Source organism: Nipponia nippon, unplaced genomic scaffold (genome assembly GCF_047370975.1).
Source record: "Nipponia nippon isolate SJK-2023a ecotype South Korea unplaced genomic scaffold, ASM4737097v1 scaffold_5, whole genome shotgun sequence".
NCBI classification, from domain to species: Eukaryota; Metazoa; Chordata; class Aves; order Pelecaniformes; family Threskiornithidae; genus Nipponia; species Nipponia nippon.
Window position 1 is genome coordinate 97833731 of NW_028262369.1, and position 23419 is coordinate 97857149.

Below are 23419 nucleotides of genomic sequence, written 5' to 3' on the forward strand. Positions count from 1 at the left end.
ACAGAAAAAGAAGTGGGGGTAGGATGCATCACATGGAGGAAACATCAAATGTGAAGTTGGATGCTTGCCTCATAGATGTCTTAACTGTGTTTTTGTTTGACTTGGTGTGTGGTTCTGTTTTCTTTGTAGTCAAACTGTTAAAAAATTTGCATTGAACTTGACAGATTTGGACGGCGAAAGGTATAATAATTTTTTGTAATTAGCCTGACTTAGCTCTTCTGTGCGCATTGTTGAGGGGTCAGAAGGGATTCTCCTTGTGGGGAAGAGGAGACACTCCTTATTTCTCATTATCTATGCTGGTGAATTGCTGATGCTGATCGTATTCAACAAGATTCTGGAAGATGCAGGGAATAAACAGTGTAGCAAAAGAGTTGGAGAAAGCTTCATTTATGGATCTTGTCCATCTTATAGTCTAATCAGATAAGGAAATTTAAAGACAAATAGAATTGCTGTGAAGCTTTTTTTGTGCTTTTTCATTAAGTGGTTAATGAGTTAGAAATTCCCATCTCTATGAGGTTGCAGGAATTTCAGACTTTCATCTTACAAAGTTCTTAAAGATGTTTCATAGTTTGCAGTTGGGAAGTTCTTACAAAGTTTCATAGCTCAGAGAAGAACTTCTACAAATACCAACCCCGAGAAAGGATCATTTTGATCAGAAATACCATAGAGATTCACAACCGGGTGATATCCAGGTATTGCTCGGATCCAGATGGGAAGCAGACTAAAACCATTGGGCACTGGCAGTAGAGGCAGGATGCCACCCGTGAGAAGTCCCTGCTTTTTTACAGCTCTCTGCAGACTGATTCCCTCGTGCTGTATGGAGAGTTTAGGTTGTTCACTGCAGTCTGTAGAGAGGGAGGAAGTTTGCTTATATCTCTAAGCTGTCAAGATAGCATTTATTTAAAAGTAAATCTTTTTTTTGTGGTTAGACTTCTCTGTGGCCCCTATTTTATCTTCGGAAAATCTAGTGTGATGGAGAAGTGTAGGAAGAAAAGCCAAATGTTATCTCCTGAGCCACCGTCTACATGAGATGAATGCTTGTGTAGAGGCTTTGAATGCATGTGCAGGCCCTTACAACGAAAGGAGCCTACACTGAGACTTCTCCTATCTGGTGTGCTGCAGCACATGCACTGGCAGCCAAGCACTGCAGCATTCCACTTGCTTGGGACTCTCAAATCAGACAAACAGCTATGACAAGTATCTGAGTTCATTGCTGGGAAACTTGCTGTCAGGCCTCAAAATAGAAATTCTGCTAGTTGCTACCACCAGCATGATAGTCATCCTTCAAAACGATTCATATCTTCCTAATCTGGTTTTGATACCCTTAGGTGATTTATTTAGGCTTTAGTCTGGGAGTATGCCTACCAGTGAAGTGCCTTCACTTTTTTAGTTTAATAACAGCATTCTAAGACTCTGTGTGGAAATGGCGTTACTCGCATGTGTGCAACGGGAAAGCATCCCTAGCTGCTTCATGAGCAGCTGCCTTACCTGAGCTTCATCTGGAGGCAGTTGTAGATGATACCACCTAGATGGTTAGGGTACAGCAGAAGCCCAGTTTCCAAGTTGTTAGTCTCAAAAACTGAATGGAGTTTTTATTTGAGTTTTGTTGATACATTCAGACCTGCATACAGTACTGAGGGCCAGTATTCTTGGGCGGAGCGGTGGGAAGGGACCCGTTAAGGCAAGCGTTGTCCCTTTCATCTGTGCCATGTCCCTTTTTCTTGCTTCCTTTTAAATTTTGGCTGACTTGAAACAGCTTTTCCTTTGAGGTCAGCTACTGTGATTATTTTCTGCAGTGCTTGATTTTGTTTTGTTTGTGTTTGGGGTTTTTTGCTGGGGAGAGGAAGGTAATCCTAATTGGAAACTGAGTGTATTTCTAGTGTTAGTGCCTGTTTGGCCCTGGTCTATTTTTTTCAGCCTCTGAATCTTGTAGAATTTAAACTCTTCTGGTGAGTGTTAAGTCCTGTGTTACTTGTTGTGGTAGATTTTTATCATCTGGTAATACCTTCTCTGTTGTGTTGGTGAGAGGATGTTTGACCAGTAACATCTACAAAAGCTACCAGCATGTATGAGGCGAGTGTAGTCCCAAGGCTGTGCTTCAAAAAACCAAACAATTTACAGAATCTTTCAAGCTTTTTTTCCCCTACAAAACCATTAGACGCTAGATGAGAAAGTTTTTCTGTTTTGTGCTGCTCACACCTTGCAGTGACAGGAATGGCATGTTTGAACTTGAAAACATCAGCCTGTGTTTTAGTGTGTTTCCTTGAAGTCAAGAAGTGTGAAAAATAGCACTTATCTTAACTTGAAATTTCTAGAGATTCCCAGAGGATGACAATCTTTATTTCAGAGGTAGCCAGCTGATGCTATAGATACCAGTTGTGCCGTTACTGGCACCTTATTTTCTACCTAAAGAACATAGATGTCGCCTGACCCTTTTTCTCCATTTTCTGCCACATGGTTTGCTCTGAAATGATTTTGGAAAACTTGGATGCCAGAGGTTTGGGGTTTTCCCACTTCCTTAAATCCAGTCTTAAATAAGATATTCGGAAGTACAAGGCAGAAAATGGAAGTTCTCTACAGAATCCTATTATGACATTATTAATTTCTTCTAACAATAGGACAAACCGCTTGGAGGGACTGCAGGGAGGAACACATATTGCGAAAGTAATTTCAGCTTCTATTTTTTCCTTGAACAAGAGTTCAGCAAGATTGAGGTGCCACTGTTATGCCTCCTGCAGTGGCCTCTTTCTGAGTACTCCACCTATCACGATTGCCCCCTTAATCTCATCTTCTTTAGTTACTCAGATGGAGACTTCACTTTGGATGGTACCATGGAGTCTCTCAAATTAATGATCGAACTAAGAGGTTTCTCATCTTTACTTGCATCCTTTTCCTTGAATTGTGGCCTGACCCTTTAAAGATGCTTACCATTAGTTCTGCCACCACCACTTCTAAAATCTCAGGTCTCCAAAAACTGTAGCTCTTTGTTTAAATTAAGAAAAAGTTTAATAGCCTCTCTTAAATATTATTCTGAAGAAGTCATCAGACTGAGCTCAGTTTTATAGATGCACAGTTTTTTTCAACGTGGCTAATTACTGAAGCTTGAACTTCAAAAGGTCAAGTGGCCACTTTTGCATAGGGATTCACAGGTAGAGTGTCTTCTGCCTTGGATGTTCAGCATGTTTGATGGTCATCTCTTCTACAGACTCCAAAATCCTAGTTCTTTCAGTTGATTGTATCTAATTTTGTGTTGCAGGTCATGTATGAATAGTGGGTTTTAGTCTGTTCAAAAAAAAATGCATAAGTTGCATGATAACATAAGTCTGCCAAATCTGTCTTATTAGAACTACAATATTGCAGTGCCTTTAAATATTAAGTGGAACTTAACTGTAAAAATGAAGTGTTGATGAGATTAAGAATGTCAGAGTGTTTTGGCCCATTGCTTGCACCCTGAAGAGAAATGGTGATGTGTTCAAGCCGTGCAGAGAGTTCTTTGAATATGTATTAATTCTGTAAAATTACAAGCCTTTTAGAACATCAGGTCAATTTTTAAATTTTTAAGATTAACCTTTTAGCATTTTAAAAGATCTTGAGCCTCACAGACTTCTGCGCAGAGGTGCAGCGCTTTGGTGGCATTTCTCCATTCTTCCCCAATGACTTTTTGATTAACTATAATGCAGGCTTAGGAACATGCTGAAAAGGAGAATGATAATGAGAAATTCTAGTCTGAAAAGATATGCATCTTCTGTATAAGGCAGTGTGACAACAGTTCGGGTGATTTGTTACTTTGCTGTCTTGTTTATCTTTTTCCTGATTCTTGCATTGCTTAAGTTAATTGCTGTTGTGTTTGGATTTAATTAATGTACTTTGGCTCAGTTTATATGAAGTACAGTCCTTGTTTGACCTGTGAGTATTGAGAACAATGATAATAGCACTAATACTTGTCTAAAGATCAACAAAATATGTTGGTATGTATGGTATTGGTATGTATGAGGAGGACAGAATAGGTCCTTTCTGTTCTAACTCAGTTTGCTTTATTAAGTTGAAAATAACCTCTTTATTTTTCCTTTTGAGAATCATGCCCCTGGGTGTTATCAGAAAAAATACAGAATGATAAAAACCTGCTTCCTGCTTGCGGAAACATCAAAGCTGGGCCTTTGTAGTATATATTTGTAGTCTGTTCTTAGATATATTTGTGGGTCTAGAAGGTGTATGAGATCACTGTGGAAACAAATAGAATAATATGTATAGGCAAGTACTTGAAATAGATACCTGTACAGTAACGGAAGTTTTTTCAAGATGCTATTTCTATCTATGCTACGTTTTCTGTCCTTTTTGTTCCCCTACAACAGTGTGTTACAATTCAGATCTCTTAGCGAATGGGCCAGTCTGCCTGCTGAGCAACTCAGTGTCCAGTCCCTGTGGTGCTTCAGGCCATTCTGCTCAACTAGTTTATTCTAAACTACTCCATTCCTTATATGTTTGTGGATCTCAGTGCTCAGAATGAGTTCAAATTAATCTCAAACATAATACAATTTAAGTAGCCTTTGTACGGTAAGTTCAGGTAGCTGCCAGACTGAACTTCACCCTTTCATTCCTTTATATACCAGGTTTTCTAGGAAATAGGAAAAAAAAAAAAAGTCCTTTTCTATCACGTGAGTATTCCTGCATATAAATCCTTACCAGTACTGTCATTGGTGCTTATAACAGAATCGAGTTCAAGTACAGTGTGATGGACTCATCTGGGTAGGTTGTGCAGCCATGAAATACAGATGTGATTACTCTTTACAGACTTCAGCGTTGCCGTTTGCATCTCAGGCTTGACTAAGTACATGTCAGAAACGTACTAGGTGGAAAAGAAGTCTGTAGTTCTGTCTAGTGCTGGAAGACACGCAGAAATAAGTTTGAAATTTTATTTTGAGTTCCCTTCTAGTTAAGGATGTGTTAGGTATGCACTGGGAGCACCCATCAGAGCAATCTACATACGTAGACTGGCTTTCAGAAGACTTGGGGTTTTTTTTCCGTGCTGGTGTTTTAGATCTCAGTGCCATCAAACTAATCTTTGTAGCCTTTTCACTAGTTTTCATTACTTCAGCTTAAAAATTTTGCTAGATTTCGTAGACCAGCAAGGAATCACAGATTCATCTTCCCTTTGACTGGAAGCCTTTGTGTCTTTACGTGGTGTCACCAACCAAGTATGCTGCAAAAGCAGTATTTGGGGATAGGAGTAGGACACGGCGGGATGGTGTGTCTGTTTTGAAGTCTTCTCAGGAAATGAGGGAGAAGATCATGATCACATATCAGACCTTTTATTAAAACTGTCATGAAACCATGCCTGCATTACAGACCAATATGGTTGTGTTGCTTGGTTTCAGGTTTACTAAATAAAGCTAGATGATAAACTCCCAGAAGCTGGTATCTCTCTTTTTTTCCCCTCTGCGTGTAATGTAGTGGTATCTGTAATAGAGAATTCATATTTCATCCAGTGTCTTTTTCCAGTAATCCCTTTCTAAATTAGGGCTATGTTAGTATAGTCCTTCTTATTAGCTATGCATAGATTTCATTGTTGGCCCCTTTTTTTTAATTAAAAAAAAATGGCTAGAATTTTTTGTCAGGCATTCATGTAGTCTTTCTGCTTCAAAAAATGGTAGCCAGTTCTTTGAATTCCTACTAAGGTGAGGTTTTCCAGACTGCACATGTACACTCTAATAAAATTGCTTTCTGTACTGCTAACAATTACAGTGTATCCTGTATTAACAACAGTTCAGAAGTTCACTAGCAAATGTTGGGTTTCTTTTCTTACTGCAGCTGTTGTGGATGAACACAGATGTATAGTGATACAGCAGCACACTGACTGCAATATGATAACAGCATATATTAAATGTGATCTGTCTTAACATGCTGAAACTAAACTCTGTTATACACTTGAATATTCTTTGCTTTTTCCATGTGTTTTCCTCTCGGAAGCTTTCAGACTTCTAAGTTCAGTCCAAAGGATACTGCTGGTGCTTTACTCATGGCTTCTTTCAACAGCAGCATTTTGCCTTTTGAGATTCAGTAATAGATTTCCCGAAGACCTGACAATTTCCTATGAAAACAATGTCATCGCTCAAAATGGGTATAGGAGTTGCATTAGAGACATGCTATGCCTAAAGAGGGACCCAAATAAATTTGCTTTTGTTGTAAATGCCAGCTGCCCTTCTCCTTTAAGAGTTCGATTCCTGTGGAGGGGGTGGCAGAGCTGGTTGCAAGCAGATGCTTCCTTTGCGCAGTGGGCTCAGGGCTGCCTTCTTTGTGTGGTTCCCCTTCCCTTCTTCCCTTGCTTCCGCCATCTTCCCACTTTTCTACTTGGAAAGGTTAAGCCAAGACTGTCCTGGTATGTCCATACGTAAGTTTAGTCTGTCCAGACTTACTGCCAATGTCCGCTCAGCCCCTAGAGAAGGTGTTACGGTTAGATGCTCCAGTCAGATCCGAAGTCATTAAACGAGCAGTGTGATTGCTGGCCAGCTGGATAGGTCAAACTGATTCAGAGCATTAATGGATAAGAAACCCTGACTACAGAGAAGACATACGTAAGGAAAATATTTGTGCAAAGTTAATTTTACTGTAGTTTCTGAATTCTATCAAATTCAGCTTGTCTATGGTCCTTCAAAGCTAGGCTTGGCAGCAGCAGAAGAGGAATGGCACGTATGAGATAAATCCAGGACTTCTGCTTTATTGCACTGACAGAACCAAATTGTTCAATCTGTTGCCTCATCTGTTTCTTGCCATAGCTGGGAGTTGTAAAGGTCAGGCCATCGCAGCACAAAGAATATAATAGTTAACATGCTGCATCTCGCAGTGTTACCAGCTGGCTAGCGCATTTCTCCCATTGAACATCCAGGCTCTTTCCCAAAAAGCGTAAGCGGCATCCTCTGCCTATTTTGGGAATGCGACAAAGTCAAAAGTTTCTGAAGGTGGTAACGTGGGATGCCCAGTGTGGTCAGCGCTGCGCTCGGCTGATGTCCTGTGCTGCACGTCGAGGGCTGCAGCAATTCTCAGTTTGAAATCATTCTTATCACCCTGAGAGGTGCAGCTTTTTTGGTCCCTGTACAGTCAGGTCTGTTTACTGAGAACAATTACCTTACTGTCAGTGGTGTGTGTTTGAGGGGGTGTTACGTGATGGAAACCTCTAGCAGCGTACCAGTCACCCCGACCCCCACCTCCTACCGTCGTTGGGTAGAGAGCCTGGGTGACAAAGATGTCATCCCACAAAAGAAGTCAGGGTTATAGCTGCTCTGCTTGTTACACCCTCGTGTAGGAGAATGAGAAGTATGGGTATGGCTACAAGGCAATAGCTAGTGTATCAAAATTATTGTGAATATATGTGAGTAAAGGAGGTAATGAGTGATACAAATAAATCCGTATGAAACTGACTGCTATGGAAGCAGTTTTCTGTTTAAATCTGATCTTCAGCATGATGTCTAATGTACCTGTCTCTCTTGAAAATATCGGATGGGTGCAGAGGCAAAGTAAACATGCTTTGTCATCCTCCTGACCCTCCCGAAGCGAGTCCTCTGACTCTTCAGCTCTTTTTCGCCCCCTCTGTTTTTTCCATGTTTTTAATACATGTTAAATGATGAAGATTAATGACATGCTCTTGGCAGTATTTGACAAGATAAAAACAGAAGTAAAAGCCAGTTATTACTCCCTTCCAGTATTTTGTTAATGGTTTTGCGTCCTAGCAACCCTTTACCTTTGCAGAAAGCAGATTGGTCATTCATATCACATTAAAACCATGAAGTTAGCTCCACTTGGAGGTGCCTCAGTCTTAATATTTGCTTGGTTTTGCTGTAGGTTGTCAGTAGACATTGATGTATCAATTACATTTGTTATTTAACATACAGAATTAAAATCAAAAGTTCAGAAACTTTTATTTTTAAGAATACTGAGATAACAAAAAAAAAAAAAAATCCCATGCTATCAGGATAGGTTAAGCCAGCCTGCTAGTCCGTTATGGTCCACCAGCACGTTTAATACAGACTGCATCAGTGCTTTGGCCTCCAAACACCGCTTGGCTTTTATTGCCTGAAGCCATCATGGCTGATCCCACTGGGTATGTTGGGCACGCAGCGTGGGAAGGGGAGACGTGCCCCTGGGCCTTCGGAGAGGGGAGGCACTTGGCTATTGAGTTACGACAAAGGGCTAAGGTCTTTTACGTTGCAGCTGATTGACTGGGTGGGACCACACAGCAAAATTCAGCACTGCCCTTGGAGATTAGGGACCATTGCCTCACACCTATTGCTCTCAATTCCAGTTGCTCACTTGGCAAATCAGAGTGACATAAAATATACTATTTTAGCATAGTGTGTCTTATACTTCAGTGCTTTGTGTTAAGAAGCTACGTCACAGATGAAAGCGAGGGGAAAAGATGCTGATGGTTTAAAACTGAATTTATTAGTTGGGTTTAGGTTTCTAACGTGTACAAACTGCTTTTTTGGCACGTTGTCATGGTTTAACCCCAGCCGGCAACTAAGCACCACCCAGCTGCTCCCTCACTCCCCCCTGGTGGGATGGGGGAGAGAATTAAAAGGGTAAAAGTGAGAAAACTCATGGGTTGAGATAAAGACAGTTTAACAGGTAAAGCAGAAGCCGCGCGCACAAGCAAAGCAAAACGAGGAATTCATTCACTCCTTCCCATCGGCCGGCGGGTGCTCAGCCGTCCCCAGGGAAGCAGGGCTCCATCACGCGTAACGGTGACTTGGGAAGACAAACGCCATCGCTCCAAACATTTCCCCCTTTCTTCTTCCTCCCCCAGCTTTCTGTGCTGAGCGTGGCGGCATACGGTGTGGGGTAGCCCTTGGGCAGTTGGGGTCAGCGGTCCCAGCCGTGTCCCCTCCCAGCTTCTTGTGCAAGCACTGCTCAGCAGTAAGGAAAACATCCCTGCGTTATCAACACTCTTTCCAGCATGAATCCAAACCAGAGCCCCACACTAGCTACTATGGAGAAAATTAACTCTACCCCAGCCAAAACCAGTACACGTGTAACAACATAAGAGACAAAAATGCCTTTTGGTAACTTCTGCTAGCTAAAATTTCTTGTTTGGCTAATGTTGTAACTAAACCTTTATTGTTCAGTGTTTGAAATTTTCTCTGCTATTGCTATTCAGGGAAAAGTATTGCCATAACTTGTTCTTTATTTCGTCAAATCTTGATAAGTTATCTAAGTCGCTGTTTAACTTAACAGAAGAGCTTTGTTTTATGTTTCAACACTTACTTGGAATGCTTATGAACTTTAAATTTTTTCTTTATGGAAAAAATGCAGAGAAGGTATATTGATGCAAATGGTATATGATATTTTAGTACATCCTGGTTTTGACTGCTCATGTGTCTCAGTCCTTCAGAATGCCATTTAATTGTGATTTACTTTTCATTCCTAAAAGGTGCCATACTTGGCAGATCGGAAACACAGGAGTGTATCTACTACAACGCTAATTGGGAAAAAGATAAAACAAATCGCAGTGGTATTGAACCTTGTTATGGTGATAAAGATAAAAGACGACACTGTTTTGCTACATGGAAGAATATTTCTGGATCAATTGAAATTGTGAAGCAAGGTTGCTGGCTAGATGACATCAATTGTTATGACAGGTAAGTGAGTTTTCCTATAAATTTGTAATTATTTGTAATTTTAAACCATTTTGCCTGTCCATAATTTAGACAACCTCCCCTTTGCAAACAGTACTTGAGACAAGCAATAATACAGTAGTCTATGAATCGTTAGCTTGTTTTTAGGTGGGCACACACATACAAACATGCTTTTTTTCCCCCACATACCTGTATTTAGGGACCTGACTTCATCTAAGTACTTTGTCGTGTTTGCAGAATAGCATGTTTTACCTTCTCTTATTTACTTACTATACATTAAAAAACAGGTGTTTAATTTATCCTTTTTTAGGCCATTAATAATAGATTTTCTAGTGACTTGTTATTGCCAAACAATGCAAATATAGTTACGGAAACCAGAATGCGAAATTCTGTGGTTCACTTTTCCAAAGTCTTTGGAGTAGGAAAGTTAGCACATTGTGTCTGCTCTTTAATTAAACATGGAAGTATTTTGTCAATTTTTTAAAAAGCTCACCTCAGTGACAGCTCTAACAGACATCAAATATTCTAAAATTCCAGTCATTTTTTTATAACAGATGGTCTAGCAAGTACCCGTGAGCAGTAACAGCAGGACTTGGGTTTTGTTAGATACTGGCTGAATAAAGGTCGTGACTCTCTTAAGAAATGGTGTTATAGTTCTTTGAAGTACTGTACTAAGTTTTATTTGACCAAAACAGTTATTGTTTGGAAAAGGAGAGAATTAATAAATGCATAATAGCTCTTCATTAAAATGTATTTAGAAATTATTTTTAGCAATATTTTAGAAAATTTTCCTTTTGTGTTTCTGAAATGTTGAATGAGTAGAAGAAATCATTATAGTAATTTCTACCAAAGTTTCCCCACACACTAGGACGTTTTCTCCTTTAATGACAGTTTAAAGCTACATTGAGCACTAGTTCCGATTTATCTGTTTCTCAGAGAAGTAGCAAAGCATCTGCGCACTTGCTTGCACAGCATGATTGAAATTTGGCTATGCTAGAAGGCAAAGGACAATTTTAAAGAAATCCTATTTGTTGCTACTAGTATCTAGTAGCTCTAAGTCTCTCAGGATGGGAAAGTACTTTGGGGTGTTTTGGGTTTTTTTAATCCGTTCTTAGTTGTAGCTTTGCAGAAGAAGTGGGGGTATTTACAATTTCTGAACTAAGTTTATTTCTGCTAAATGTTAAACTTTTAGGATGGAAATCAAATTTTTCAATTTGGAAATGGAACTGGGTTCTGTAGCATTGTTATCCCTCTAGTTACACGTGGATCTTTGAACAGTCTAAAAAAATTGGTGTTAAATTCTCCCTTGAGCAAAGAAAAGAAATGGGAAGAAGAAATAAAATGCAGGAAGGACGTTAAGGAAGTAGTTGAAAGCAGTAAAAGTTTGTCTGGCTCTAAGACCTCATTAACTGTAACTTGTCATAAGAATGCATGCTGCCGTGTTTGTCTAAAATATCCATTAAATAAAATCTTATCTCTGGGAGTGAAGAGTGGTTTACTGAACAGGGAGTTACAGTATGATGAACTCCCAGCAACAGCAGATGAAGAACACCAAAGCATAAATGTTTTATGGAAGTCACAGCACAGTGTAATTGTAATAGCTGGTTCTAGAAAATAACCTAATTTTTCAAGATGAACCCAAAACTCTTTTGACAATCTTCAGCTGTATTTAAAATCCTCAACTATTTCTGCAGGATTTTCAGATTCTTCTCTTTCTGCTGTCAAGTTGTCTCCTGCATGACTCCTGTTTTTCTTTCCTGACGTGAATAGTTTCAGCTTATTTGTTAATAGCACTCCTTTCCTGCAGTTAATTCATTGAGTGAAATAAGCCCTGTCCATGAGCATAATGTGGGCAGGGGAAATTGCAGAAGTTTTATCTTTTTTTCTAAAAATAAAGTAAAATTTTAAAAGTCTCCTTCCCACTTATCTGCAACCCTGTACTGTGAGTTTATGGTTAAACACTAGCCATTTGATCATTTGTTTGTCCTGTTTAAATCTAGATTGTGAACAGTTCTTCAGTATTTTTGTCAGCTTTTGAAATGCATCCTGTTAGTGGTTCTCTTTAACTTTGTCTTAAAAATAGCAAAAATGTGCTGTTTCAGTTTTGGTATCCATGATATTTCATTGCAATATAAAATAATGAACAAAATTTTCATTTGTTTCTTCAGATTTAACTCTTATTTGGGTAGTATGTTATCCTGGATGATTTAATGAAGTTCAATTCAAATTTGGAATATGAGCATATGTTTTCTCTTGAACAAAAAAAAAAAAAAAGCCAACAACTTAAGATTAATGATTTTTTTTTTTTAATTTTTCTTATTATTATCTTTTATAGGAATGATTGCATAGAGAAGAAAGACAGCCCTGAAGTGTTTTTCTGTTGTTGTGAAGGCAACATGTGTAATGAACGCTTTTTCTATTTTCCAGAAATGGAAGTCACGCAACGTAAGTTAGTCTAAGACATTTGTGAACGAACTGCTTAGCAGAGTTCAGAAATACTTAATATTGTGCATGTTCAGGAGATGAGACTTTTCAAAATGCTGTGGTTGGTTTTTCCTGCCAGAAGGTTTCTGATTCCCAGATGACAGAGCGCTGTGTGCATTCACATAAAGAGCCGAGAAAATTGCCAGATCATTTCTTCAATTTTGAAAGGTCTCTATACTAGGAGTAATTTAAATTGATAAAAGGTACTTCAACTCTTTTCTAAGGGTGAGAAGGAAGGATAATCTGAAATAATTGGCTGTTTTAAGATACAGAAGTTAGTGTCAAATCTTACCTTAATTGTATAGTGAAGCTTCTGTACGTGTCTATAAATCATTGGGCTAAAAGCCGTATCATCCTTCTATGCGTGTACCAGCCTATGAACGCTCCTCTTCTTGAAACAATGCTCCCGCTGTTTCTTTAAGCTAATTGGACCTTCGAGTTTCTCTGTAAATTGACCCAGTAACCTTTAAAAAGGGGGAAAGAATTTCCTCCCAGGTTACAAAGAAAATCAGATAGCCAGACTTAACAAATAATTGTTTTAAAAAACAATAACTAAAAGATTATTTGATTATTGCTGCATATCTTCTTCCAGTCAAGAATCTAATCTTTGTTGGAAAACTAAATAATGTTAATAACTGAACTGAAAACAGCAAATGTCTTGTGTACCAAATAGCCAGAGGAAGTTGTTTATGAAATTAAATAACATTTTCTATGAGATTAAAATAGCCTTTGTTGACCCAAGAAATATTCTTGTCATTTTTGTCAGTGATACTGCTAAGGCAATAATGGGCATTCTTCTTCACTCTCATGAAACCTCTCTTGCCCCGGGGGTCTGTGGCTGCCCCCGGCACCGCTGCCTCAGAAGCAGGGCTTCTCCGGAGCCGTTCCAGAGGTCCTATGGAAGCGCCTTCAGCTAGAGAGCCTTTACCTTAGCAAATCGACAGTGCATAGACGTGTTGGCAGATTATTTCTGGCCTGTTCTACTTCTTAATGACATCTTATTATATACGTTCCAAAGACTAAACCTCTGCATTAATTCTTTTTTTTCATTCGTTAGGTGATGGCATTCTTGCAATCTTTTTAAAATACAAACACCTCTTACGTGCTGTAGATAGGCGGAGCTTAGAAGCACAAAAAAGTGAGATGTGCTGATGTCTAAGTCTGGGGATCTAAGTTATTTCTGCACTTTCCAAAATGGTGCCTTTTTAAATGTGTGTCTCTTTATACTAGAGTATGCTATTTAATCAGGTATTGTTAGCCTGTTTTGCTGATTGCAAGAATTTTTAGAAAATCAGGATGCTAGACATTTCAAAAACTGGACGATTTTTGTTTCTTAAAAGCTGTGTCCTTTTTTTTTTTTTCTTCAGCAACTTCCAATCCTGTTACACCTAAGCCACCTCTGTTCAATACCTTGCTTTATTCCTTGTTGCCTATAATGGGAATTGCAGTGATTGTGCTCTTTTCGTTCTGGATGTACAGACATCACAAGCTAGCGTATCCTCCAGTACTCGTTCCAACCCAAGTAAGTCGCTGCGTTATGATTTTGATTTTTTGAATGGTAAAACAATCTTCTGGAGAGGAGAGAAAGGGGTGTGCGTCTGTCACATGGCTGAAGTCTTCTGTTACTTTCCTGGTTTAGGGGTGCTAATGCTTGCTAGCCGCAAAAGGAGAAAATTAAGCTTTACTTAAATAGCCTTATCTCCTTTCATTAATTGGTATTTGATGAATGTATGAGCAACTACTCGATGTTTTTACACATCTGTGTGTTTGGGAGGAGAAAAACTAAACACAAAACTTCAGATGGCAAAGGCGCAGTATTGCTGGACAGCCGCGGGAGGTTTGCACTCCCGCGTAGTTAAAAGGATTGCTTGTCCGAAAGTTGCGTACAGCTGCGCTCAGGTACTTGGGGTTGAGCTTTATGTAGTGCTTAGCTTAAAGCAAAAATGAAGGAGACATGCTAATTCGTAACGGCAATTTGCAGTGAATAGAAAATAGTAACTAGTAGAAGCTTCTGTTTTTGAAAAAGCATGGAACTGGGATACAGGTATCGGTTAAAGGGAATGTAAAGAAATCTTTAGTTGAAGCACAGTTCCAGGGCTTAGCTCAGCTCGTGGCCTTACCGTGATTCCTGTAATCTTCCTCTTATTTGTTTATGCATTTTGTGGTTTGTCTTAAAACCTTGCAGTTTTAGCAGTGTTTGTGTTTTACTTAGAAAATACTATGAGATTGTGGTCTCCAAATGTGAACCCTAAACTGGCAGTGTGGCATCCAAACAAACCTTTTTTGGCTGCATGGGCACAGTTCCTACTGCTGTCATGCTCCACCTCATTCTGCGGGTGTAATTAGTATTAATGCTAGAACCCCTCTTCCTTCATCCATGTCTAGAGATTCAGTTGAGATTAGAACACTTTTATGAAGAGAGTTAAAAGACAGCAAACTCTTCAGACCAAAGTAGGAAAGATGAACAAAATGTGGTAGTGGAAATGGAGACATGAACAACTTGCCCGGGGTCCCACAGCTCTTGGGTTTTTGCAGGAAGAATTGAACTTCAGCTTCCTAACTCAGTGCAGTGAGTGCTCAGAATACATTGCCTCTCACGCAGTGATGATGTGATGATGCTATTTAGGATTAAATAAAATTAAAACACTTGTTGTTTTTGGTAGGATTGCATTTAAAAAGGATTCACATGTATTTGCTCTGTACTGCCAGCTTCTGTGATATTTTTGGTGTTACTGCTTGGCTTGAGGGTGTTCCAGGAAGCATTGTTGCCTGTGGTTGATAAATAAAATGGTTTTGGTTTCAGTTTCATAGTAATAGATGAGGAAAATTTGGGGGGAGGCAGCGGGCATATGTTCTTGCCAAATGAAAAGAACATAATTTAGAGGAAAAAAGTATGTTTCCTGTCCTTGCAGAAAGTATTGCAGATCCTCAAACTTCATGCAATCTGTTAGCATAATTATTTCATCCATCTCAATTTTTATGTATTTGGGACTTTACATCAACCTAGTAGTCTTCACTATAAGATCAAATTCATAACTGCTAGCTGTGTGAATAATTTCAGCATGTAATTTCCTTTCTCGACTTAAAGAAATTAAATAAGTAATGCATAAAGTGACAGAAAAGGAAGCAAAAGTTAAATACGTGCGAGATACCAAGAACTTGAATTTTTATATTCTTCCTCCTTTTTATTGCGGTTCTTTTCTTGCATGGTTTGTGTTTGATGCAGGAGTGGACACGTCATAATTTTTAATAAATAGGGTAATAACCTGTTTTGTTAATGCTCAGATTGTATCTGTTGGGATAAGTATATGTTGGTGCTTGAGCCAGTTATGGTGTAATAACATTTTCTTATCTTGTGGTGAATAGGCATTAAGGTTTGATGTGGAAAGTCAGGAAAAGCTACTTCTGCCTGAAAAACTAAATGAAATTATTATGGAAATAGAATGTGTAAATGTTCTCCCATATGCAGCAGAGCAGTATTTCCCACTTTAAATTTGATTAGAGCTGATTTGAACAGAGGCAGAGGAAGCAGGAAGAGAGGGAAAAGTATTAGTAATTTTATAACCACGAAACAAACATTTAAATATTTATGCAATTACTATAGTAAATATTAATATTATATTTAATAATTAGGGCATGAGTAGAGTTTGTAGGCGAATGGATTCTTTTCTAAATCTTTCTGTAGCAAATGGTGGAATGGATAGATCACATGTATAGCAGATACTCACTGGAAAAGAGGGATTTCTGTATGAGATACAGATGAAGGTTATCTCATTTTACTCTGTTCATTCCCGGAAGGCGATGGGAGTACTTACGTGCAGTATGCCCTGGTACTAATCTTTCTTTCAGTAGAAGTTAAGGATAGATGAGGAATAAGCAAAAGATAAAAATGAGAAAACACTGAAGAATGAGAAATTTTGGAACAATTAGGAGAAGAAGGGATAAGTAAATAAAAAATCAGAGGGCAAAAGGGAAAGAAATTGTTTGGAATATTTCAAAAAAAGGAAGAAATATGCTAGAAGAAATTTTTGAACTTGTAGTGAAATATAAAGGGCAAACATCTGAGAAAATGCAAACAACTCCATTTTCTTTTGAAAGGAAAATTGTTTCACGGTAGTGAAACTGGCAGTTCCTACACAAACTGAGCTTGGTTCACAGCTATGTGGATTAACTTAACTTTATATTCCTTTTGAACGTACAGGTAATTTTAAAATTTCATGTGGTAGAATTAGTTTAGATGTTTGGTTTAAGATTGGAAAGCAGTAGATATTTTTGTTTGCTCCTTCCACGTTTCATTCTTGCTTTCTTTCAGGTTTTGGGTAGAGAGGTTGGTCAAGGGGGTCACTAGACTAGGGAACTGCTGAGAGGCTCCTTGCCGGTCCCGGGGTCAGCGGGTCCCGAGGCGCCTGTCCGGGACGGCCGCGGCAGAGCGCTCTGCTCCGAGGTGCCGGTGCGGGGACCTGTCGTTGCTCCTGCCGCTGCCATTAGTCTTGGCTTACATATTCTTGGTCTCTTGTTTGTGCTGTTAACTGTATGCCTTGCTTTATTGTGTGGGGTGCTATCTAGTTAAAGCTGACTGTCAAATTTTATAAAATCTGTCACTCTCTACATTCGTAAATGAGTTATTAACAAATGTGAGTTTGCTAAATGCGAATGTGCATGTGTAAAACAATTTGAAAGAACTATTTCATTTTTTTATCTATACTTGATTTAATCTTGCAGCAAACATATATTCATATGTCTGATCAAATTTACCAAAAAATGGGTTAGTATTTTAAAGATTTGAATCTGTATTTTTATATAGAAAGAGTTGCTCTCACCCAGCTAGTTTTCACTCATGAGCACCAGGTACACTGAAAACGAAACACTACCGTCTTTGCGGACAAAGGCTTTCACTCTCAAATTAGGTGTCGTTTCGATTCCCCCCAGCGTCCTACTAATATTCCTGGTAGAAATATGAATGCGGATGGCAAGGAGTTGATTTGTTATGCTCATTTATTTTTTACATTTCTTGAGCTTGGGCCAGAGTTGTCAGTCAATGCTAATTACAACTGTGGTGTTACCCCTCTGTCATCTGATAGATAGGACCATAACCTATTTTATAGCATAACTGACACAAGTAACACTTTTGTTTTTTATCAGTTCACAAAGCTGTGGCTCCCAACATTTTACATCCATACTGTGCAAAAAGGGAATTAACCTCTTGTACTTTTTGTTGAGTGCCCAAGTTATGAATATCTAATTGGATCACAGAGTTGCTTTTTTTGTTTTGTGTTGTTTTTAAAATAAGAGTCATATGTTGAGAGGGTTGAAAAAAAGCTTTACAGATTCACATAAGTGTCGTCTTAACCTATTTTTGTGCTTTCTTCTGAAACATTTGAAATAACTTGGGTCAAAGATGCGTCATGTTTTTAATCACTAAGCACAAGAAAGCCCTGATCTAGGCCTGTTTGGTGTTACCAGAAATGTAAAAACTCGGAATGGACAGATCCTGTCTGTTAGAGTGTCCATAAAAGCAAGCTTAGTTGCTAGGAATTACCATTGCTTTCTCTTCTCAGAGAGGAGGATTACATCGTTGAAAAATATGACTACATCTTCTGCTTTTAACCTCCTATATATCACTTGTTCTAAGCTTTTCACTCAGTATTCCCTTTGAGCACAATAATCTTTTATGTGCTTAATTTTTCTTTTTTTTTTTTTTTTTTTAACCCCATATGAATGAACCTCATTGGTCTCATATATATCTGGAGAACATCCCTTGTCTTCCAAGTCATGTGCGATGTGAACCAAGAACTAAGAATAATTGAAGCACATGTATCAGCTATGAAGAGATATTGATCTTAACCCTCTGGTCTCAAAAGTTTTTTTGAGCATAAAAAGATACTTTGTGATTTTGGTTGATGACAATTTTGGTATGGCTCCCTTCACTACCATGCCATTGTAGTCTTTCCTCAATGTATCTTTTCCTGAAGACACCCAAGTGTGAATAGATCTTTGTAGCTATGTCATGGGTTTGATATTTCAGTTTCAGCTCTAAGAAATTAGAACTGAAAACAGTATCACATAATGGGAGGTGAATAACGATGAAGGAGAAAAATCTCTAGCAGTGGCAGATGCAAGACGTATTCTGAACTACTGGCTGCAGTTCCAACTGCATGTGTAGCAGTGGAAAAACAAATCCTGTGTTGGAAACGAATAGGAAAAGAACATAAAACAAATCAAGCACTGCTCTTTGCGGCAGTCTTTTGACCTCAGATGTCTGGCCTAGGCCGCCAGACCTGTGCCGAGGAGTGTGGTGAGTGTGTGTGTCACTTGAATGGTTTGTTTTCAAAAAATAGTAATGGGAAAATTTTTATGGTTTGCATTGGAAAAGATTTTCATTTTTTGTTTTTATTCTCTAACTTGTAGCACATGAAATAATCTACTTGGTGCACTTGCAGTTTCTGGAATAATCTTTATCCCTTTGCCTCACTAAGGAAATTGCAGTTGGCTGCTGAAGAAGAATGTAGAAATTAAATCAAGTGTTCAGGTTTTTGCCATTTTTGTCTTCCAAACACATTTTTTTTCTTGTTGTTGTTATAGATATTTTAACAGAAACATTATAACACTTGAAAAATGAAGAATAAAAGGAGAGATGTTTTTACAAGGACTTATTCCAGACCTAGGAGGATTTATAGCTACTTGAAAAATATATGGAGGAGAAGCCAGGTGCTTATATGAAATGGGAAAATAGATTGATCAGCAAAGAAAAGCTGGAGCTCAGGAAGAATTTAAAAAAAAAAAAATAGCTAAAGACTGAGTTAGAGCTTGTGGCTAGCTAGGAAGGAGTTAAGGTTGGGTATGTATCGGTGGTTAATGAATGATTAACATATAATGAGTGGCAGTCTTGATAATAAAAAGGAATAGCTGAACAATCTCAAGATTTGGATTGCTAGATGTGTGCATGAATTCACTTTCTCTAATACTGCATTTCATATCTTCAGGACTAATACAAATTTCTTCTATAATTGATTCCAGTCAATAGCTGGAATGACACAGGAGGAAGATCTGGTGCTATCCTTCGATTGTGGTACTGTGTCGCACAACTATGATATGGTGGTTTAAAGGAAAAAAAAAAACCAACCAAACAAACCACAAATACAGGGATACTGTGAGAATGTAGTAGGAAAGTTGTTACAGATAAGGAGTTCTTAATGTGTAGTAGGTAAATAAGTTGTAGCTATGTCTTTTTTTAGAATTCATGGGCTATTACAATAAAAGTAGTTCCTTAAAATCTTTAACAGAGGGAAGAATTTGTATGACAAGTAATTGAAAACCAAATACATGAAGTGATGCATGCTTTTTCAATGGTCACTATAAAACCAGACGTCCAAAACTTTGGTTCTAAATCTTGATAGCTTTTAATTTTTTTTTTTTTTTAAAGTACTTTCTTGAATTCTCAATTTGCTTTCAGAATGAGCTATCTACATTTAAATAAACCATAAACGCAGCCGTATTTTTTTTAAATCTTCAAGAGGTAAGAAAATACAAATCCAGACTTATGGTATCCTATCCCGAATGGCAGCCTAAAGAGAAGTTTATAATTGAAGTACAATTAAAATTTTAAAAAAGTTTTAAATTTACTTCTGTAGTGAACTTCAAGTTACTTTGTGCTTTTGCATTGATTCAAGCAGAGCATTGTCTTATAAATGCTTTCAATGCTGTATCTTATTCCTAGCTTATTAAAAAGTTGATTTAGTTTTAGGAGTAGGCCTGTACAGGGTGGCTTTGAGAGGCTGGTGCAAGAAGGTGTGTATCCGCCCGATACGGCTGGACGTAGGCAGTACTTTGTGTCTTACTCTTGTAAGTGTTCACTTGGCATATACGCATTTAACGACTGATGAGACACTGCAGGCTTTTACAGCACTATATTTAATTTACCTTGAAGAATTTCTCTCTGTTATTCATTCATTGTAAACAGTAATATTCAAAATAATCTACATTATCAAGACCACATTTAGATTACAGTCTTAGTGCTTTGGAAGAGTCACAGGAAGGCTGAAATACTGATCTCCGTGAAGTCTGCAATCGGGTACTGCACCTTCAGGAGCTTGTTAATGATTTTTCCATAATAAAGTCCAGTTTGCTGCATATCCTCAGGTATGCTCTCCTGAATGTTTTAGGTTGACATCTTTCGAGTAATCTGTTATATCACTGCGTGGATGAGAATTACACATTTCACAAAGTATACAAAAGTAATTCGTCTTACCTTACGTCCTCCGAAGAGACTGAGGGACTGCGGATGAATACGCAGATGTCCTATTTAGGGTATTAGTTAGGAACAAATGAAGAAATCGGCACAATTAACTTGTGATACAATAATTTGCATTTATTTTGAACACCATGTTTATAAAGACTTTTGTGACATGTTTGTAGTTCAGCATATGATTGTGGATAGCCCAAGTTTTGGAAAAGACCACGCTGCTTGTTTTTATTTGTCTAATTGGTTACAAATATAAAAATCATTTCCCTAATCCCTGATAAAACCTTTAGAAGTAGTTTTCAGGCAGTATAAATAGGAATTTAGTGTGTTTATATACATTTGTGTAGATGATAGCTATGGGAGGGGGTAATTGCTCCCAGTTTTTATTTATAAGAGTTGTATTAATTCCTGACAGAAGAAAGCACGTATTTGCATTTATGTAGTAGCCTGATACTGCTAAAACTTGTGATACTTGCATCTCTAATGAAAAGTCTGAGGTGGTGGTCTGTAATCTGAAGGGAAGGACAATGATTTTAAAATCAGAAGGTCTATAAATCTCTGTCTGAAATTTTCATGCATGTCTAATTTATTAGTGTTTGGGGGAAGCTGATCCCCGTAAGAGAGTAGTGAGAGGCATGGGAGAGGACTCTTACTTCTCAGAGTTTCATATTTGCAGTTTCTCATTACGGTAAGAGCAAAAAGGTTGGATTCATGTATCTTTTTCCTTGTTTCTGAGGAATTTACATAATTCTCAGGAGCTGGAGAATTTTAATAGCAAATAGGCCTCTGAAAAAATGACTAATAAATTTTTTACAGCCACAGGAAAGACGTTTGTTGAACAACTGTTTCATACAAGCAATGCTTTTTAATTTTTTTAACAGTTAATGTCTGTTCTTTGACTACTTGAGTCAGTAGAAAAATGAGTACCCAGAGATATTTCTATTACTCTGTTCAGTAGCCGTTCCCTATCAGATTCACAGATTGAGTAATACTTTTAATTTGCCTGACTGCTGTTTCTGGCAAAGAAATATGGGGGGCTTGGAGGAGGAACTTCTTTCAGTAACTGTGCTTGTGGTTTCTGGAGTTTGTGCTGCAGAATCTTACTTGTAGTTTTCCTAAGTATATGTGGAATAGCTGTCATTCTACTGGGACCACCAGCTCACGGAGACTGGAAGGTGAAGATGATCAGCTACTCTGAAAACCAGTTGAAGGGTTTGGGGTTTTTGTTTAGTGTGGGGTTTTGTTCCCCCCTTATGAAGTGCCCCCAAAATATTTGCAGGCTGTACAGGTCCTGCAAGAATCTGCTTCAGACTCCTGGTGTGGGTGTTATCCTCCTCTCCGGTGGTCTGCGGACCCGACGGCGAGAGGAGTGATCCGGTTGGGCTCCAGTGTTCTTTAGTGCTCTGTCAGTGGCAGCAAGCTCTACTACAGTATTTATAAATCTGACTCCCAGCTAATCGGGCCTTCAAGAAATACTTCAGCCCTTCTATTATTAATTATTTAGATAATGCTAAGTGTGTGCTAGACAGTTTTCAAGCACAGAGAAAAGCCTCTTGTTGGCCCTAAGTTCTGTAGCATCCTAAGAATGTAAAGACAAAGGGTGAAGAAAGGGATGATTGCTGTTCTGTGGCAGCTGAATACTTCAAGTGTTTGAATTTCATGCTCTTGCAACATCTATCTGATCAAATTGTAAAGGCCAAAGAAAATGGCTGAGGCAAAAGTACAAGAGGAGAAACGAAGGTGTCTCAATGCTTGGGTGGCAGTGCGATTGTTCAATAAATAAGAGATGAAAGTAGCACAAACAAGCTCGTGTCATTAAAATGTGTTTTAAGTTTCAGTAACAGTGCTCTGGGACTTAGGTTTCTAGAATGGATTTCATTGCACAGTCTGTAAACTCGTGACGTGCTTGCAGGAATCTTGACTATTGTAATCTCCCTTTATATATGCTGGATAGAGTGTTTTCAAGTTCACTGATTCTAGTTACACCTCTACATGCCAGACTTATTGATTAAATTTAGTAAAATAGACCTAATATATGATGACCTATTTGTTTATAAAGTTGAGCTATAACTTAGACATTAAAAAGTTTTCATTTTCCACAGCTAGCTACCAATTACAGGGAATTTTTAAAAATACAACGCTGCCCTCTACTGTGCAGTTGTGAGCACAACAAGAAATAAGTTTGCATAACTTGTGTTTGTGTGTATGTTTACTTTTCTGCATGTGTTTATGTACTGTTTTGTAGTAACATGACTGTTTATACCCCTATAATGGACAATTCCGGTTTTAATTGTAAGATCAATTCAGCTAACGGTCTGTATAATAATCTTTATTTTCGTCCATTTTTCTTTGCTAACATATCAATGATGGACTTTTTTATTTTAAATGATCTGTTATTAGTACGAGAAAGTACTGCTATCCCCATGAATATTTTTGTTATTAATTCACAAACTATTTTGTCTCTTTTCTTATAAGCTGTTTTTTCATCCCATTCTTGGTATAAATAGTAATTTCTTTTGCCTGTGTTTTTTCCCCTCTCTACAAGCACGCCTTTCATATAATGATTGAGGTAAGATGCATTGATGTTTATTCATGGTTATGGAACTTTCTGTGGATATGTACAAAGTTGTTTTGGTATGAATTACATTTTTTTCAGTATTTTGGACAAGAAATTTGTAAGCATGCGTGGTTTAAAAATACCAATTTAGTCTGCTGTTCATAGCTTTCTTAAAATTTACTATAACTTCTTAGGCTATGGGTTGATAATGAGATACACCAGGCATGGTCAGTTTGTGGTTCTTCACCTACAGACTAGCTCGTTTGTGTCACGTCCACCCTAGTGCCACGTCGTGTGAGCGGTGGTAAGGGCTCTGCTGGTACCACATTTGCTGGTAACCCCAGTCTCTGGCTGCGGGAGCAGTCCAGCCGGCAGGGACTCCCAGTCTGACTGTACTGGGTTGCCCGGGAAGTAACCGGCATGTCCTGCCCACTTCTGTCCTGTCTTTGGTGTCTGCTGTCATCTGCCACCTGTGAACCGCCTGTAACTGTTGGAGTGAGGTGTGTGGTC

At 38.4% G+C, this 23419-nt stretch overlaps 1 protein-coding gene across 2 annotated transcripts in view; it reads left to right on the plus strand.

Moving 5' to 3' along the window:
* ACVR2A (activin A receptor type 2A) overlaps nucleotides 1–23419 on the plus strand; it is a 72236-nt gene that overhangs the window by 28678 nt on the left and 20139 nt on the right. The window contains exons 3-6 of one of the 2 annotated variants that reach the window (XM_087732362.1): nucleotides 9422–9629; nucleotides 11962–12071; nucleotides 13478–13632; nucleotides 22898–22921. In XM_087732362.1, the coding sequence (XP_087588488.1) occupies nucleotides 9422–9629; nucleotides 11962–12071; nucleotides 13478–13632; nucleotides 22898–22921 (497 nt within the window). The remainder of the gene's footprint in view (nucleotides 1–9421; nucleotides 9630–11961; nucleotides 12072–13477; nucleotides 13633–22897; nucleotides 22922–23419) is intronic. The other variant, XM_009461790.2, reaches the window with a different exon arrangement.